Raw genomic sequence first — 17913 nt, forward strand, 5'->3', positions numbered from 1 at the left:
AAAACGGATCTACATTAAGCGGCGACAGCCCAGAACTTTTCCCATAGGTTCTTTGGTTCCTCTTCCTCCCAAATTATGACATCTATGTCTCTTCTGTCTGAGTCGATATCTACCTCGTCTAATGTACGGAATAATTTTGTTCTGTAAATAGTTTGGAAAATTGCCCATACGATAAAGAATAAGAAAACACTGATGTAAGCAGCGAAAAAGTCTGACACATTGAAATGTGGAGCGAATGCAGTAAAGCCTTGAATAATGATGATCACTGTAATGAAAAATGCAGCATAGTATGCGGCGTAAGGCATAAATTTGGCTTTGTAAGGCAAATCATCACGAGAAATTCCGCGGTGTTTCAGGGTTTGCATGAATCTGATATGCGAAATAGAAATTAACAACCATGTTATGAAACCAGCAATAGCAGTGATATTCAATAACCAATCGAAAACTTCTTGGGCGTCATTTGAGACATTCAAGTAGGCCAAGAATCCGAATACTGCTGTGATCAGAACTGCAATGAATGGCACACCGTGCTTAGTTGTTTTCGAAAAGAATTTAGGAGCCAAATTATTCTTTGATAAACCAAAGAGAATTCTTGAACCGACATACACATTTGAGTTACCGGCAGATATGATGGTTGTTAGAATGACAGCATTGAAAATATGTGGTAACACTGGAGTCCTACAGTTTAGAATTGCTATTAAGAATGGAGATTGAGCAATGTAAGAACCATTATCAGAACCTTCTAATTTAGGATCATTATATGGAACTAATAGTCCAATAAAGAACAAAGATCCAATATAGAAGATCAATATTCTGAAAAAGACTTTATTGATGGCTCTTGGAACAGCTTTTCTTGGATTTTTAGTTTCACCTGCAGTGATACCGACCAATTCAGTTCCTTGGTAAGTAAATGCAGCACTGATTAGCGAGGACACCCAACCTAAGAATCTGGCCTTGTTAACATTTTTAGCGATTATACCGTTACCCCAAGGGCCGGGCTTTCTCCAATAACGGAAACCTATTGGCCCCTCTGGACCAGCACCGCAAACCATACATAGAGAATAGATTAAGAATCCAATGATAGCAATGACTTTGATGGAGGCAACCCAAAACTCAAACTCACCGTACCATTTAACAGGGAACATATTGAAGGATACCAATAATACCCAAAATATAGCGATCCATGCCTCCAATGGGACGGCATCGGTCCAGTATTGAATAATTTGGCCTACAATTGATAGTTCTAGTGCAAAGGTAATGGCCCATGAAAACCAGTACATGTAACCATTTGCTGCACCGACCGCTGGGGAAATGAATCTTTGTGAAAAGACTGTGAATGAGGAAGTGACTGGAATGAATGTAGCCATTTCACCTAAAGATTGCGTCACTGAATATGCTAAAGTACCGATTAACATAAATGCAATTAAAGAGCCAACAGGTCCAGCGTTCCATAACGGTCCTGAGATACTAATAAACAAACCAGTACCAATTGTCCCTCCAAGAGCAATCATAGAGACGTGTCTTGGTTTAAGGGCTCTCTTCACTTCAGCTTGGCCTATCGAGCCCTCCGGGTCAAACATGCGAGATGAGTCGTCATCGATGGCTTCTAATGTCAAATTATTATCTTTAGAAAACCTTAGCGGATCATCGATTTTGGAATTTGAAACATGCATTCCACTTCTAGCGCTTTGTGACTGAGAAAGGTTTGAGTGTAGAGCTTCTAACTCTTCCAACTCAATCTGTTGGGCAATGGAGGTCATCTTAAAACTCTCTATTTAGTAGCCAGTGTTTCTACGTTTCTTCTGGAACACTTACTGCAGAGTTTTTCACCGCGTGAAAAGTGTAGCTTATGTATCTTGAGCTTCCTTCAGCGGAAACAGTAGAGGAAACAGTTGTGAAAGTTTATTTGATCGAACACTGCGATTTTACTTTCACTATAAGTTCGGTTCTTGTTCTTCCGGATTAAATGTATGACTTGAAAAGAAACGAATGATCCAAAGAAAACAAATCAAAAATGGAATAAAAGTTCAACTGTTATGAGCAACGATAAAGCAATACAAAACTAACTCCAGTTTATTTGACAAACAGAACAGTGAGGATTGAAAAGTTTATTGAGTGATAAACAAATAGTTTTGATGCAATAATAGTATTCTTAGGATAGGTTGTCCTTTTTGTATTGTTGCGTGACGAGGTATTTCCAAACAGCTTGTATTACTTGCTAGCTTGGATCTTTACTTTTTCAGCACAGAAAAGCCAAGGACGAGAAAGAAATCTTCCTTAGAAAAGCGGCAAGTAATCTTTTTCTAAAAAACATCCACAAATACGGTAACCGAAAAAGCGCAACAGTGTAGTATCTTGGACACTAAGCTTTTGTTAGATGGAAGTATTGAAATGTAGCCTTTGATCTCTAGAGAGAAGTGATATGAACCATCAAATCAGGTAACATAGGCCAAATAATCCTTGAGCCACACCGAACTTTTGTCATTTTACGTTCTATCATTGTTTTTATATAAAAATGTTACAATCTAAACAAAAAATAAAGAAAAGACAGGACTTAAAAAAAAAAATTCCATTTGACTGAAAAACGCTTATCAGATATCTGATAATAATTAGTATTGACAATGGAATTTTACATGCACAACCTCTCGAAACTGCGCAGAAGGCGCTAGCAAATTAATTTGTCACTTCCCAAACACCCCGTAGCTGCATATAGATGTAGGACATATGATTATGAGGTGGAATTTGGTAGCCGTAGGTGTATTGTATATCAACAAACTTGAGTAATAAATGTATCAATTAATGAAGGAATAAGTATATGCTTGTTTGAGCCTGACTTATTGAGAATGCAAGAGCTTAGATGAGGAGATGAGGAGATGAGGAGATGAGAGATGAGACTATCGAAGCGGAGCAACAATGTTACTCAGCACGTATGTATTTAGAATACGGTTAAAATAACGAAACATCTCATTATGATGAGGGAGGCCGATTCCATCATAACGGTATTATGGTGCAAAGAAAGTTAGATCAAGAATAGAAATAAACAGAAAGCATTGAGAACTTAGTAACGGCGGGAGAAAGTTCAACTTCAATGAAGAAAAAACAGGGGAAGAGGGGAAATCATTTGATGAATCAGACTGATTCTACAAAAAATTATCACCACAGTCTTCAGAGATAAGTCAAGATATGGAAACAAAGATCCGATTGAAAAAGTAGTCACTCATCATTGATAAAAATAATCCATAAGCGTTGCGATAAGGATGAATACACTCCCCTATCGTGATAGACGCAGGAATGCACAGAGGAGAAGGGATGGGATACCCTTCCGATGAGTTTAGAACAGTGAATATTTCGAAAAGAACTATAAAACCATTTCCTTTAACGTTTACTCTTCGAGCTTTAATTCGCCTGTTCTTGAACTTAACGACCTTAATGTTCAATATTTCACTAGTTTAGCAGAAATGTACCAATTTTGGCAAAACTGGGCCACATTGGCTCAAATTGGCTTAAATTGGTCAAATGGATGGGATGAATCCCATTTCTTTCGAGGGCTATAAAGGCATATGCCATGCTATCACCTGCTCTTTACTGACATTTTTCAGTGAGAATGTGATATATAAGAAAAAAAAGCAACAACTTTTAATACCCGAAAACAATTTGGACCGAAGGGCCATACGAGAATTAAGTAATGTTAGCTGAAAAGACAGTGCCTCTTGCATGACAGGCATTTCCTTTATTTCGGCAATCTCATTTCTCTCTTCAGTACAGAAAGATATCTAAAATCTTCTTGATAGTAAGCTATCTTATTGTCAATCGAATCCAGCCCAAGCATCAACCAATCACTCTCGATGCGATATAAAATAGAAGAAGTTTAGCCCTACGCCACACCTATAGAAATATGTTTCTTTTTTAAAGGGGGGCTAATATCTTCGAACAAAATATAAAAACAAAAACAAAAAGTACAGTTGTTCCTGGCGCGTATACACAATGTGTAGAAGTTGATGTGCAAAACATGAGAAGTGCCTTTAAATGTAGTCACGTGATCAAATAGTTTTTTGTGGCACAAAGCATTTCTTTTTCGATATTTTCCGTTTGTGTCTCACCTCTCAAAAAAAAGAAATGTTCTCAGGGCGGATCATTGCGCTCTTTCTTTTTATCATACTGTATAGCCCTTCGTCTTTACAAAGTTTGCATATCACTGTCGCATACCCAAAGAGAAGAAAGATTTATCTACCATCAATAATACGGTAAATCAGCGGATGTACTTGGGTGCTGCCAGCAGCTTCATAAACATAAAGAGTTATCCTTATCCTTTTTTTTTTCCTCTTGAGAGCCTTGAGCAGTTTACCTTTCTGGTCTTCAAGTGGTCACAGATTATCATTCCTGTGGAACTTCTTAAATAGCTTTATTATTCACTTGGAACTTAAGCTGAAATTCCTGTTTTACTAGAAGTTTGGTGCTTTTCGTGACCCCACATTACTTTCCTGTGGAATTCATTCTTTTCCTCGCCGGTAACTTTTCTGGCAAGCTATCTGTTGGTTTCCGTAGAAAAAGGTGCCAAAGGAACAAAAATCTGTTCATTTTTATTTCTTTTTGGTTGGGCAGAAGAAGAACTGAAGTTGCAGCGTCAAAATTCCTTCGAATTGAACTGGAAAAACTCTCAGTTATACACTACTATTTCACCCTTGCATCAAGTGGAAAGGAATTTCTAGTGTACCAAGCCAGGCGTCCTCAACTTTCCAACGAACAGCTCAATCATACATAAAACAGAGGGTGTTTATCAGTTTCTGCTTTATCTGGTTTTCTTGTGTTTTACAGCGGACATCGTTTTTCATCATCTGGTTTTAGTGCTCGAAGAACAAGTCACCTCATTTCGTTATTAACTTTTGGCAACCTGGGGTTTTGTGTTCAGCTACTTCACTAAATAATGGGGTTTCCAGGAAGCAAGTATAGCTCATCGAGCAACTCAGGTATTGGAGTGACTAAATCAATCAAAGGCATGTTTTCTACAGACTCAGGAACTTTAAGCAAAAGATCCAAAGCCGGTGAAGATAGCATAGAACTATCAGATGTCCAAGTGTCTAGTGAGTTATACGATCACGCGGAAAGCGAGGAAGGGGAAGGGGATTTCCACGAGACAGAAGTCAAAAGAGCATTGAAGCCAAGACATGTGTCTATGATTGCCCTTGGTGGTACTATCGGTACGGGTTTATTTGTCGGAATTGCTAAACCACTTTCTCTTTCAGGGCCAGTCGGTTCTTTGATCGCATATATTTTCATGGGATCAGTAGTGTATTTCGTAACCCAATCGTTGGGTGAAATGGCTACGTTCATTCCAGTCACTTCTTCGATTACAGTATTTTCAAAGAGATTTTTATCTCCAGCTTTTGGAGTAGCTAACGGTTACATGTACTGGTTTAATTGGGCTATCACTTACGCAGTGGAACTTTCTGTTTTGGGTCAAATTATCAATTATTGGACCGATGCGGTACCATTGGCAGCATGGATTGCCATCTTTTGGGTTTTACTCACTGCTGCAAACTTTTTCCCAGTTAAATGGTACGGTGAATTTGAATTTTGTGTCGCTTCCATCAAAGTCATTGCCATTGTTGGCTACCTACTTTACGCTCTGATCATCGTATGCGGTGGTTCCTCTCAAGGCCCTATTGGGTTCCGTTATTGGAGAAATCCTGGCCCATGGGGTACCGGTACCATTGCTAAAAATGTCAATAAAGCCAGATTTTTGGGATGGGTTGGTTCCTTGGTCAATGCTTCTTTCACCTATCAAGGCACAGAATTAGTCGGTATCACAGCCGGTGAAGCTTCAAACCCAAGAAAAACTGTACCAAAAGCTATTAACAAGGTGTTTTTCAGGATTTTAGTCTTTTACATTGGTTCTTTGTTCTTTGTCGGTTTATTAGTTCCATACAACAGCCCTCAATTGGAAAGTAATAGTGCAGTCATTGCATCTTCCCCATTTGTTATTTCCATTCAAAATGCTGGTACTAAGGTACTACCTGACATTTTCAACGCGGTTGTGCTAGTGACGATTCTTTCTGCTGGTAACTCCAATGTGTACGTTGGTTCCAGAGTCCTTTACTCCCTAGCCCTTAGCGGTAATGCCCCAAAACAATTTTCTTACGTTACCAAACAAGGTGTCCCATACTTGGGTGTTATTTGCACTGCTTTGCTAGGTCTATTGGCCTTCTTGGCAACGAACGAAAATGCAAATACAGCTTTCAATTGGTTAATTAATATCTCTACTTTGGCTGGTCTTTGCGCATGGTTCTTCATTTCCGTTGCCCATATCAGATTCATGCAATGTTTGAAGCTTCGGGGTATTTCTCGTGACAGTTTACCTTTCAAGGCTAAATTGATGCCATGGGGTGCTTACTATGCCGCATTTTTTGTTGGTCTTATTGTTTTCATCCAAGGTTTCACAGCTTTTGCACCAAGATTTGACGTATCGGAATTCTTCACTGCATACATTTCTTTAATCTTGCTTGTGGTATTGTTCATTCTTTGCCAACTGTACTATAGATGCAGATTTTTAACCAAGATAGAGGATATTGATATCGACTCAGATAGAAGAGAAATAGATGCCATCATCTGGGAAGATGATGAGCCAAAGAATTTATGGGAAAAATTTTGGGTTGCCCTAGCATAATCATGAAGCTATAACCTTTGCATGCTGTCAGGTGTATTTTCTCAGATCCACCTCGTCATTAGGCGCAAGCTCATTCATAGATACATGAAAACTTTGAGATTTTATATAGACTCTTTACGGATTTGATAGATTAATGGATAATTTTTTTGCATATTTCTAATGACATTACTGTGAGCTTCCGGTGCTTGCACTGGAGACCATTCAAAAAATGTGTGTGTAACACTGTTTGGTTTATGAGTTTTAATCTCATTAGAACTCAAAGTGACTTTACCCGTTCATTCTTGCTCATCAGAACCGTCAAAATGGTATTAATGTTAAAATCATGATTTCCCAATAGTGAAAACACTAATGAATTGATATCTGAGCATCATATAAAAGCGTGTTGATTTTATATTGAAAATACTCAAATTATAGTGCTACTGCTGGCGCATTCGTCCTCATATGGAGTTCTGTTGGATGGCGGGTACTTTATTAATGTCACTTTTCACGTACATTGACAATCCACGGTTTTTTTTTTGTTTTGTTATTATTATTCACTTGCCACCATTTTAAAGATACTTTTACTTGATCATGGTTAAGATGCGCATAGGCACTCGAAAGGACTCAATCACCTGCGGATTAACTCGGTATCCAATTGGCATCACAACAGCATATTTGTTGCTGGTTGTCAGATTGCTCGTTCAGATTCTCTTTAATTTTTTTCTTTTCATTTCATTTGATTTTGGTCATTGACCTTAATTCATTTTTGCTTTATCTTTCTGTTGCGGCATATACTTATTACTCGAGGAGAGACAAGATAATTGCCAAACCATGGAATCGACAGACGACAGGAATCCTGATATTCTGTTGAAATACATCAACTCGTCTAACTTTACATTATACAATAATATTGAATACTTGACAAGGTACGCTGATAACATCGGCATTCATTTCTATCTTTGTGAGAAGCTTTTAAGTTTCCCCCATAAGGAGCTTCAATTTTACATTCCGCAATTGGTACAGATTCTTTTGACAATGGAAACGGAATCATTAGCATTGGAAGAAATTCTTTTAAGGTTGAGCTCTGAAAACCCTCACTTTGCACTAATTACATTCTGGCAGTTGCAAGCGTTATTGGGGGATTTGGCGCATGATCCTACATCTTATAGCTTTCAAGTAGCACGAAGGGTATTGAACCACTTACAGTTTATTTTGTTCAATACAACCAGAAAAAATGATAATGAAAAGATTAATGAAAACATAGCGCCGGCTTTGATCTTATGCTCAATGGTTACCACCGGCTTTGCATTCCCTGGACTATTAGAACACACGAAACCCTTGATTAAATCTCAGGGACGAAGGCAAAAGAGCTATGTTTTCAAGCTTGCGAAGCATGCTATGAAAAACTTAACGAAAAACCTCACATTGAAGAACACTTTAGCCAACTCTTCATCTGGACGTAAAGTTTCATCAGACTCTGTAACTAATATTGCCAACGTTGACCTTGTAGATACCGTAACAACTAAAGAAGACGTTACTTATAAAAAAAAGAGGCAAGACTCAATATCTGATCTAAGCTTCGATATGGTCGACGACATAGGCGAAAAATTATTTGAAGATCACATCTCAAATTCTATTAAATTGCCCAAACGGAGGGACACCTCATATATCCATGCGGTATACAAGAATCCGCCGATAACTGAGGAAGAATACACAAATTCAATGCCTGACCTAAGAGCAAGGTCATCTTCTTCTGCATCAATGCCGGATCTGTCGGCAAAAAAGTCCATGGATGCAATAAGAGAAACTACAACAAATCCTTCTTCCTATAATGAATCCAAACGTCAAATGATCGACGTCACGCACCTTTCCACAACAAAAAAAATTAAATTATTGAAAGTGAACTACTTCCATTGTTGTACGCAGTTCGCCATAGCACTTGAATCGATTTCGCAAAGATTAGCACAAGTTCCTCCTGAAGCCAGACTCAGTGCTTTGAGAGCAGAATTGTCCATCTTAAACCGTGATTTGCCAGCCGAAGTTGATATTCCTGAACTATTGCCAGTTAATAAAAAGGGCAAACTACATAAACTTATCAAGATTTCAGCAAATGAAGCTCAGGTGTTAAATTCTGCAGAAAAAGTTCCATATTTACTATTCATCGAGTTTCTCAAAGATGACTTCGATTTTGATCCAACGTCTGAACAAAATATCAAACTACTGGAAAACAACCCTCGTAGCTCTTATATCTTTGATTTAAGCTACGTGAAACAGAATAACGCACCTTTTAAAGCTAACATGCCACTAGAAACATCATCCGGATCGGCCAATCAAGAAATGGATCTTGCGGATGTTTCAATGGTTAAATTAACTAATCAATCCGAGGCAGAAAATTACAGGCATGAATTGATGATGAAAAATGCCAAAACTGTGCCGGTAATACCTCCTGATTCACACACTCGTGGATCTGAACTCGATTTTGTCGCAGATCTACAAGAAGCGACCGAGAGGCTCACTGACATCAAACTGCATAGAGACTCTTCTGATGATTTAGCTACTCAGATGAGAGTGTCTGCCATGATGTTAGCACAACTAGACCAGTCTCCACAACAACTATCTGATAGTGCCAATCAAATCAGAGCCAAGATTATTGCGTCAATGCAAGAGATGCAAGATAAATTCGGTTATCGAGACCTTGAAGCTATTCATGGAATGGCAGGAGAACGTAAGCTCGAAAATGATTTCAAAACCGGTGGTTTAACCACTTCAAACGATAAAACATCCACTTCATATTTAGGTGAAGATTGGAACGCTAAGAAGGAAAAGATAAGGAAATCTAGTGAATTCGGACATTTACCCAACTGGGACTTATGTTCTGTTATTTCAAAATCTGGTGATGATTTGAGACAAGAAGCTTTTGCATGTCAGTTGATCCAGGCAATGGCGGCGATTTGGAGCAAAGAGAATGTTGGTGTATGGGTCAAGAAAATGAATATTTTGATTACAAGCTCCCATACCGGGTTGGTTGAAACAATCACCAACGCCATCTCGGTTCATAGTATTAAAAAATCATTAACTACTCATATGATAGAAGAAGGTTCGCTGGACGAAAAAGGTGATATCGCAAGCTTATTAGACCATTTTTCACGAGTATATGGAGATCCAAATGGCTTCAAGTTCAGACATGCACAAGATAATTTTGCTTCTAGTTTAGCCGCGTACTCCATCATCTGCTATTTGCTACGAATTAAGGATAGACACAACGGTAACATCATGATAGATAATGAGGGACATGTTGTTCACATCGATTTTGGCTTCATGTTATCTAATTCTCCTGGCTCTGTGGGATTTGAAGCTGCTCCGTTTAAACTCACATATGAGTACGTTGAAGTTATGGGAGGATCAGAAAGTGAAACTTTCAAGAAATTTGTTGAACTGTGCAAGGCTGCGTTTAAAGCGCTAAGAAAATATGCTGACCACATCGTGTCTTTATGTGAAATAATGCAAAAAGATTCCTTACAACCATGTTTCCAAGCTGGAGACCAGACCAGCGTTCAATTACGTCAAAGATTCCATCTTGAACTTTCTGACGAAGAATGCGATGAATTTGTGGAGAATGTGCTAATTTCAAAATCTCTTGGTAGTAGATACACGAGGCTATATGATCACTTTCAATTACTCACGCAGGGCATCTATAGTTGAGATCAACCAATAGTAACTAATACCAAAATATATACCACCTTACTCAAAAGATCAATCCAAAACATACCTCAGGTAATCATAGATATACTTGCCTTGTTGCAATGTTACCTTACCATGGAGAAATAGTTTCACTAATTACATAATCCATCAAGATATTGTTTGATGGATAGCATTTCTATGTGGTGTACCAGTATCGAAAGTCACGTGCTAACAATTTACTCCGTTTTCTCGATTTCATAATATCTCACTACGTAACTTGGCTTTCGGCATCTCTTCAAACGGCGAGTGTTACTTTCTGACTAAAGATAGAATACATCAAAACTTCAATTTATGGGTATTGTTGGTGATGTATTAAGAGTTCACATTAGAATCAAACAAACGTTTATACACATCAGTGATAGTTGATTGAATTTAATTTACGAAACTAAAGCAGTTTGACCAAAGAATTTCTTTGATGTTGAGGGGTAAAGTTGCAAACAGTGTTAAGAATGTACCAGGAGTGAAGTCGGTGAACAGGCTTGTGCGTTTCCAATCAGGAAACAATCTGCTGCTTAAAACCGAGACTTCAAGCACACAGGAGGTTATTCATCCTAACCCCAATAAGTTCAGACGTAGGGCGATCGCTAAGCTGAACGAGGACATCGTTGCTGAGAAAACAGGCGATGCTGATTTATACCTGCTTGAAAAAGGGCTCAAAAAGATCGATGAACGAACCTCACGATTCACCAACTATTTATTCAAGATCAATAGGTTACCACCAAATTATGGTGATAACCAACTAATAACTGTAGATAAGTCATTAGAACGTGATCTTCAATCAATTTTGGGCCATTTCAAGTCACCGATAAAATATGCATTCGGCTATGGTAGTGGAGTCTTTCAACAAGCGGGATATTCCAAATCTTCTGAGAAACCTCAGATCGATATGATCTTCGGTGTCACCCATCCAGAACATTTCCACTCGTTAAATATGAGGCAGAATCCAGGCCATTATTCTTCTCTTCGCTACTTTGGTTCGGAGTTTGTGTCGAAATTTCAAGAAGTCGGTGCCGGAGTCTACTTCAATCCATTTATTAACATCAACGGCCATGATGTAAAATATGGGGTCGTGTCCATGTCTAGACTCTTGAAAGATTTAGCCACCTGGGACACATTTTACCTTGCAGGTAGGTTGCAAAAACCAGTCAAAGTGTTGAAAAACGATCTGCGGGTACAATACTGGAATCAATTAAACTTGAAGGCTGCTGCAACACTTGCGAAACATAAACTTTCAAAAAAATTCAACGGCGATTCATTCACTGAATTTGACTTTTACAAGGAAATTACGGCATTAAGTTATCTTGGTGATATAAGATATAAACTGGGTGGTGAGAATCCAAAGAAAATTGACAATATCGTGGAGAAAAACCTTGATAACTTCAAATTCTACTACAAACCAATTTATAAGGATGTTTTCTTGAACAATTCGACGTATCTACCCCAGAACTTCACCTTGGATAACGCTACTGATCAGTTAACAGAAAGAATCAGCCGAGGATCGACTATTCAAACTGCAAAAGGCGTTTTATCTGCTGGATTGATGAAATCAATAAAATACGCTTGGGCAAAAAAGTTAAAGGCAATTAAATCGCACTGAATTCTTTGGGAATAACATACAACATTATCAGGTAAATGATATACGTATATATATATATATATATTATATGGACGTTTTATACATTAAAAATATAGATCCTTAAAGACGTAATTTTTGTCCCCTCTTTATCTTTTTAATGCTTCGAAACGTTTTCTTAATTCATCAAGACTATCTTTGGAAGTGGCTTTTGATTTGCCATGAGATACTTTGACGTCATTCACTATAGCTTTCGGTATCTTCAATTCTTGATTAAGAGTTTCACTATTTTGACGAGGTTTTTTAATGATAATTGGATGCTTGTCGTCTCCTGGTTCATCATTATCGACTGCAAGTATCGGCCTACTATCATCTGAGTTAGTACTTGACTTGTCCGAGTTTGGCTCTTTTTCCGTCAGTTCTGCGTCATTAGCATCAACTCCTTCAGTTTCCAATTCCTCAAGGCCACTATAAGGAACTTCGTAAGTTCTTGCAATTTCCTTCAAATATAACTCAACCAGCTCTTTTTTTGGTAGTCTTGGCGAGCATTTCTGTAGCACTTTCTCAGGAACCCCTATCTTGTCTTCAATAATGGCTTTTACAAACTCATTACCGAATTTCAGCCCCAACATATCTTTTATTTGTACTAGTTCCTTGATCTCAGGGATATAGATTGCGGCATACACGATTGCCCTAGCTGCCTCATTGATTCCATCATCTACATGTGACTCAATTAATGTCACCTCGTTAGAAACGGTATTGAAGATCGCAACTCTAGCATGAAGTAGTTCGCAATAAAGCTCAAGTATCTCCAAAAGCTCAATGTGTATATCATCATTGATCAAACTCTCAACACGGTAATGTGCTTTCTGTTCTTTGCCCTCATTGAGCAGCTTTGCAACATCACGGCGTGATCGCTTCGCAAGTGCTTGTTGTTTCTCCTGTGCGTAACGCAACCTCTGGATACTCATCTTAAGTATCGCTTTGAGCTTCATTGAATTGGGTGCCTGGTATGACATCGTTGATTCTTGGAGTTGATGTAGGTCCTGACATTATATATCAGATGTGGTTCAAAAGTAATGACTACAGCTTACATTGTATGTCCCTTACTTTTTCACAAGTTTTACTGAATTATTGGATTTCATAATTGAGTTTCATTGAAGTTGTAAAATAAAGAGTTCGTAAAATGTTCTACAGTGGAATTGTATAATGTTACAAAATCTAAACAAGCAAAACGGTTACTACCTATATAGAAAGGTAGCGCTCCATCAAATCATTAGATAAATTGAAATTCTCACTTTCATTGTATATCAAGGTTAAATTGTATGCAGCATGTCGTTTCAGCTTAATGTCATCGTAGATATTCAAGACTTTATTATAGTATTTCACAGCTGGCGTAAAGAGACCCAAAAGATGATAGGCTCTTCCAATATTATAGTCCGCCTCTTGTCTTTCAACGTCAGAGTAATACTTAAGGCGTTGCTCATGATACTGGTATAAATATTTTAATCCTTGAAGAATTTGGAATTGTCTGTTTCCTGTTAACCTTTGCATGGATCGGTGTAAATGAGATAGTCCAATAATCAAATCCAACATCGGATCATCACCGACTTCCAATTCAATTCTTTTTAAGTATTGTAAAGCAGGCATAAATCCTTTACTTGAATATAGCAACATCGCATATATGTAATTCAAGTAAGTGCAAATTTTTCTTTCAGGGTTGCTCACTTTATTTGTGATTGAGGCTTGGCCATTAACATGCTGCCCAAATCGTATACTATCGAAAGCTTTTAGTTGTCTAAGAAAGAACTTCTGCTGCACCGTGGAGCTTAAAATTTTAAGAGAAGTTTGGCCCTCGGAAACGCTGAACATGAAGAGCTGAAATATTTTTCTGTTGAACTGGAACTGATTCAAGAGTCCACGAAGGTTCTCGACAATCTCTTGTTCGTCTTGAAGTCGTAATATTATTGCCAGCTTAACAAATTTCATCATTTTAACTCTCTCTGGGTGCTGTGAGAACACATTCACTTCACTAGCAGTTTCGATAATACTCGAAGCATCATTCGCGCTTTGTAACCTTGCGATGGTTAATGCCAATTCCATAAATAGTTCGAACCACTGGTCATAAGTGAGACCTCTTAGTTCTGTTGTTGAGGAAGTGGTGATTTTTTCCTCCATCAAAGGAAGACCATCCATCAAATTTTCACCTTGTGATAGTTTAGAGAGCTTTTCAATTCTGTAATCAATAACTTTATTAAACTTCCTTGATCGTTTTATGATCCCCACAAACTTCTTTGAACGACTTTTAACAAAGAAATTTTTGATGCTTGAAAATATATCAATAAGATCTGACGCAGTATCTATCCATAGCGTTGTTTTCGTCGCATCACCTACTTCCATACCTTCTTTATATATTTGTAACTGCCCATACTTGTTCAAAACATTTGATCGTATTTTCTTTTCCCTTTCTTTCTTTTCACGTTCTATTTCCTCGGCTGTCTTCTTCTTCTTGATTGGAGCCTTCTTATAATTGTGGTCCTCTAGCAATGGTTTTCCAGTCCCCAATGTGGCAGATCTAATCTCTTCCGAAGGCAATTCTTCTTCCAAAGGTGCAATAGCTAATCTTGGGCGGGCCTTTTTACCCGTAGATGTGTCATCTGGTGCCTCTGGTGCAGTCTCTTTTGCTTGCTTTTTACGTTCTTCAACAACTTCATGAAGTAGCTTATCGAATTCATCCTCATTACCGAGACTATGATGAACTTCAGCAAGACTTAATTTATGTTCTAGATCAGATGGATCAAATTCTACTAATTTTTCGAAAGCATCTCTAGCATTCTCTAACTGATCTAGTTCTCTAAAGCATTTACTCAACGGCCTGTACAACTCAATCGTATCATATTCGTCGAGCTGGCTTAGCGGAGCTAGAAAATCAATAGCCTCTTGATATCTATCAAGTTTACATAACTGAACCCCTACTTCAAAATAGAGATCAGCAATTTCATCAAATTTTTCTTCATACAAAAATTGGAACTGCTGCATTGCCTCTGACACATTCTTGTTATTAAGTCTAAGTAACCCAAGTCTGACTCGAATATCTATCGGTAAAGAGTAGCTCTTGGATTTTTCCCTTTCAGTAAGGGATTGAAATTTGGCATTTCTGAACCTTCTGTTGTCAAACTCCGAATCATCATAAACATCCTCCCAAAATGTCTGAGTTTCTCTGTATTGTATCCATCTGGCACACTTTTTTATTGTTTTGATTCCGTGAAGTTCACCATTTTGTTTGATGAACAACTCTGCAAGTATATTCAAAGACGACCAATCGAATGGGATACATCTGTGTTTTTTTGCGATTTTTTTGACAGACACGTTGGGGTACATATCTAACTCTTCCTGAGTTAAGTTTAGATCTTCATCGCCCTCTTCAGTTTCCTCTTCTGACTCATTTTCAGAATCAATAGCGTCTTCAGATGCAAGAATAAAAGCATTTCTTCTTGTCACATTATCGCCAAAAACTTTCATGTATAATTCAATAGCTTCACTCACTCTATTATATTCCACATAAATCACAGCCAATTCCCTTAATATGTTGGCATCAAGAGGGTCGTAAGCATAGAGTTTCTGAAACCCATCGAATGCTCGTCCTAGTTGCCCAATCTCTTTGTACAAGAGGGCTCGATTATATATACACTCCCATTCCTCATTATTTATCCGGATCGCTCTCGTATAGCAGTAAATTGCCTGTCTCACATGTGCCAATTCTGCAGAAAGTTCTGCAACCATCTTCCAAAACTCCCAGTCTGTTGAATTCAAATGTGCTGCCAAAAACCACGAGTTACAACAATCATTAAATCTTCCTTGTAAATGGTAAATATCACCTAAAGTTTTGTAGGCGGCGAAGTTCTTTGCATCCGCCTTGATTACCTTATTATACAACTGTTCAGCAACTTGAATGTCGTTACGAACATATGCCTCATTAGCCTCTGATAGAAGTTGAGCAACTTCTGGGTCTAATGGTCTCTCCCGCCTCTGCTTTGGCACTGGTCCATGTTTTGTTCCAGCACTTTTCTTCCCCTTACGTCGCTTGAAATTATTAGCTTCTCTAATAGCATCCATGAACGCTTGTTCGTCGTAGTCATCATCAGAAAATTCACCGTAATCAGAAAACTCCGCTAGTAAGTCAAAATTATCTTCATTGAACTCATCCTCGCTGCTGTTTCTTTGATTATCATCCTCATCATTAGTGTCGCCATCTTTATCTCTTTCGATTATTTCCCTATATTGATCCAATTCTTCATAGAATTGCTCCTCGTCATCATGCTCATGAGACATATTGTCTGGTAGACTACCTTTAAGTCCGTCGTATATCACAGAAACTTATAGACCGGATTTGCTAGAAATGTTGCTCTATACAACTGATTCAATCTATTTCAAAATGGTTACACTATTCACGTTTAAACAATGTTTGTTTACTCTTTCAAATTGTCTTTATGTTGTTTCCATTCGAACCCCGAACGTAGAAGAGTTAGATAAAAACCCAACTAACATAAGTCGGGTAACGGTGAGTAAAAAGTCACGTGCGTGTCAGTGACATTTCGATCGTTAACATAATAAATGACTGACAAGAGTCCCACATACACTTGGGTATTCAAGGACTTCAGGATATTATCACCGGTTGGCATTAGATACCCTATCGCACACGGTTCGTGTATTTATACCATTTTTTACCGTCTAATTTGACAGTTGTGTATCTGGAAAGAAGATCGTCTTCTATATTTTAGATATGACGAAAACATTTATATCAAGGGACAAAGGACATTTGAACACTTCTAATAGTGTTGGCTGAAACCAGTAACTCAAGTACTCAAACATAGCAACTCGATTATTACCTACTGCCAAAATGTTTTCAGGATTTAGCGGTTATGGGAACGCCTATGCAAACATTCCTCAGAGGCTTGAAGAGTTCTTTAGATGTTATCCAATTGCTATGATGAATGACAATATCCGCAAGGATGATGCTAATTACGGAGGCAAGATATTTTTGCCACCAAGCGCCTTAAACAAATTGACACTTCTTAATGTCAGATATCCTATGCTCTTCGAACTAAAAAGTCAAGAAAGTGGCAAAGTCACCCATGGTGGTGTTTTAGAATTTATTGCAGAAGAGGGGAGAGTTTACTTGCCACAATGGATGATGGAAACTTTAGAGATCCAACCTGGCTCAGTACTCCAGATATGCTCTACTGATGTTCCTTTGGGCCAGTTTGTGAAGTTGGAACCTCAATCAGTGGATTTCTTAGATATATCTGATCCAAAAGCTGTGCTAGAAAGGGTGCTTAGAAACTTTAGCACCCTAACAATTGACGATATAATTGAAATCAGTTACAATAACAAAGTATACAGAATTCGGATATTAGAAGTGAAACCGGAATCTTCGTCCAAATCCATATGTGTTATTGAAACTGATTTGGTGACCGATTTCGCACCGCCAGTTGGATATGTTGAACCGGATTATAAATCTCAAAAGAAACAGACTCCTAGTTTTGATCCATCTATTAAAGGCTTGGGAAGTATGTCAAAAAGAATCAACTATGCTGAAATTTTGGATCCAACGGATAAGGACAAAAGTTTTCATGGAGAAGGTCAAAAACTCTCTGGCAAAGCCATTAAACCGAAGGAAGATGATATAAAAGAAATCAGCGTATCTCTTGACGGAAATCCAGCACCACTTAATTTGCCAGAGGGCCAATTGTTCTTTGGCTTTCCGTATGTTCCTCCTAAATCTGATGATGGAGAGGATAATGAAATTGCCAGCTCAAAAGTTTTCCAAGGAGAGGGCAAATCATTGCGACAAAGCGCCAAACGCAAAGACAAAGGCTCTCATCAAGGTTCTAAAACAAAAGCTCCGAAAAGCCCAGAAGTTATAGAAATAGATTAACGAATACATTAAATATAG

General features: G+C 38.1%; 7 protein-coding genes across 7 annotated transcripts; 4 read left to right on the forward strand and 3 right to left on the reverse strand.

Annotated features, from left to right (window-relative positions):
* Window positions 1-14: 14 nt before the first annotated feature.
* KLLA0_C02343g (amino acid permease) lies at window positions 15-1760 on the reverse strand (the record flags this gene model as incomplete). The annotated part of the gene is made up of 1 exon (XM_452301.1): window positions 15-1760. One exon carries the CDS (start codon window positions 1758-1760, stop codon window positions 15-17), a length of 1746 nt encoding a protein of 581 aa, XP_452301.1.
* Window positions 1761-4924: 3164 nt separating this feature from the next.
* On the forward strand, window positions 4925-6664 carry LYP1 (lysine permease; the record flags this gene model as incomplete). Its single annotated transcript, XM_452302.1, has 1 exon — window positions 4925-6664. The coding sequence occupies one exon, from the start codon at window positions 4925-4927 to the stop codon at window positions 6662-6664; it is 1740 nt and encodes a 579-aa protein (XP_452302.1).
* Window positions 6665-7474: 810 nt separating this feature from the next.
* PIK1 (1-phosphatidylinositol 4-kinase) lies at window positions 7475-10345 on the forward strand (the record flags this gene model as incomplete). Its single annotated transcript, XM_452303.1, has 1 exon — window positions 7475-10345. One exon carries the CDS (start codon window positions 7475-7477, stop codon window positions 10343-10345), a length of 2871 nt encoding a protein of 956 aa, XP_452303.1.
* A 454-nt stretch (window positions 10346-10799) lies between these two features.
* Window positions 10800-11981, forward strand: TAM41 (putative phosphatidate cytidylyltransferase; the record flags this gene model as incomplete). The annotated part of the gene is made up of 1 exon (XM_452304.1): window positions 10800-11981. The coding sequence occupies one exon, from the start codon at window positions 10800-10802 to the stop codon at window positions 11979-11981; it is 1182 nt and encodes a 393-aa protein (XP_452304.1).
* Window positions 11982-12106: 125 nt separating this feature from the next.
* On the reverse strand, window positions 12107-12928 carry IST1 (Ist1p; the record flags this gene model as incomplete). Its single annotated transcript, XM_452305.2, has 1 exon — window positions 12107-12928. One exon carries the CDS (start codon window positions 12926-12928, stop codon window positions 12107-12109), a length of 822 nt encoding a protein of 273 aa, XP_452305.2.
* Window positions 12929-13202: 274 nt separating this feature from the next.
* Window positions 13203-16289, reverse strand: TFC4 (transcription factor TFIIIC subunit TFC4; the record flags this gene model as incomplete). Its single annotated transcript, XM_452306.1, has 1 exon — window positions 13203-16289. One exon carries the CDS (start codon window positions 16287-16289, stop codon window positions 13203-13205), a length of 3087 nt encoding a protein of 1028 aa, XP_452306.1.
* A 568-nt stretch (window positions 16290-16857) lies between these two features.
* UFD1 (polyubiquitin-binding protein UFD1) lies at window positions 16858-17895 on the forward strand (the record flags this gene model as incomplete). Its single annotated transcript, XM_452307.1, has 1 exon — window positions 16858-17895. One exon carries the CDS (start codon window positions 16858-16860, stop codon window positions 17893-17895), a length of 1038 nt encoding a protein of 345 aa, XP_452307.1.
* Window positions 17896-17913: the final 18 nt, after the last annotated feature.

This window comes from Kluyveromyces lactis (assembly GCF_000002515.2).
Source record: "Kluyveromyces lactis strain NRRL Y-1140 chromosome C complete sequence".
Lineage (NCBI taxonomy): Eukaryota > Fungi > Ascomycota > Saccharomycetes > Saccharomycetales > Saccharomycetaceae > Kluyveromyces > Kluyveromyces lactis.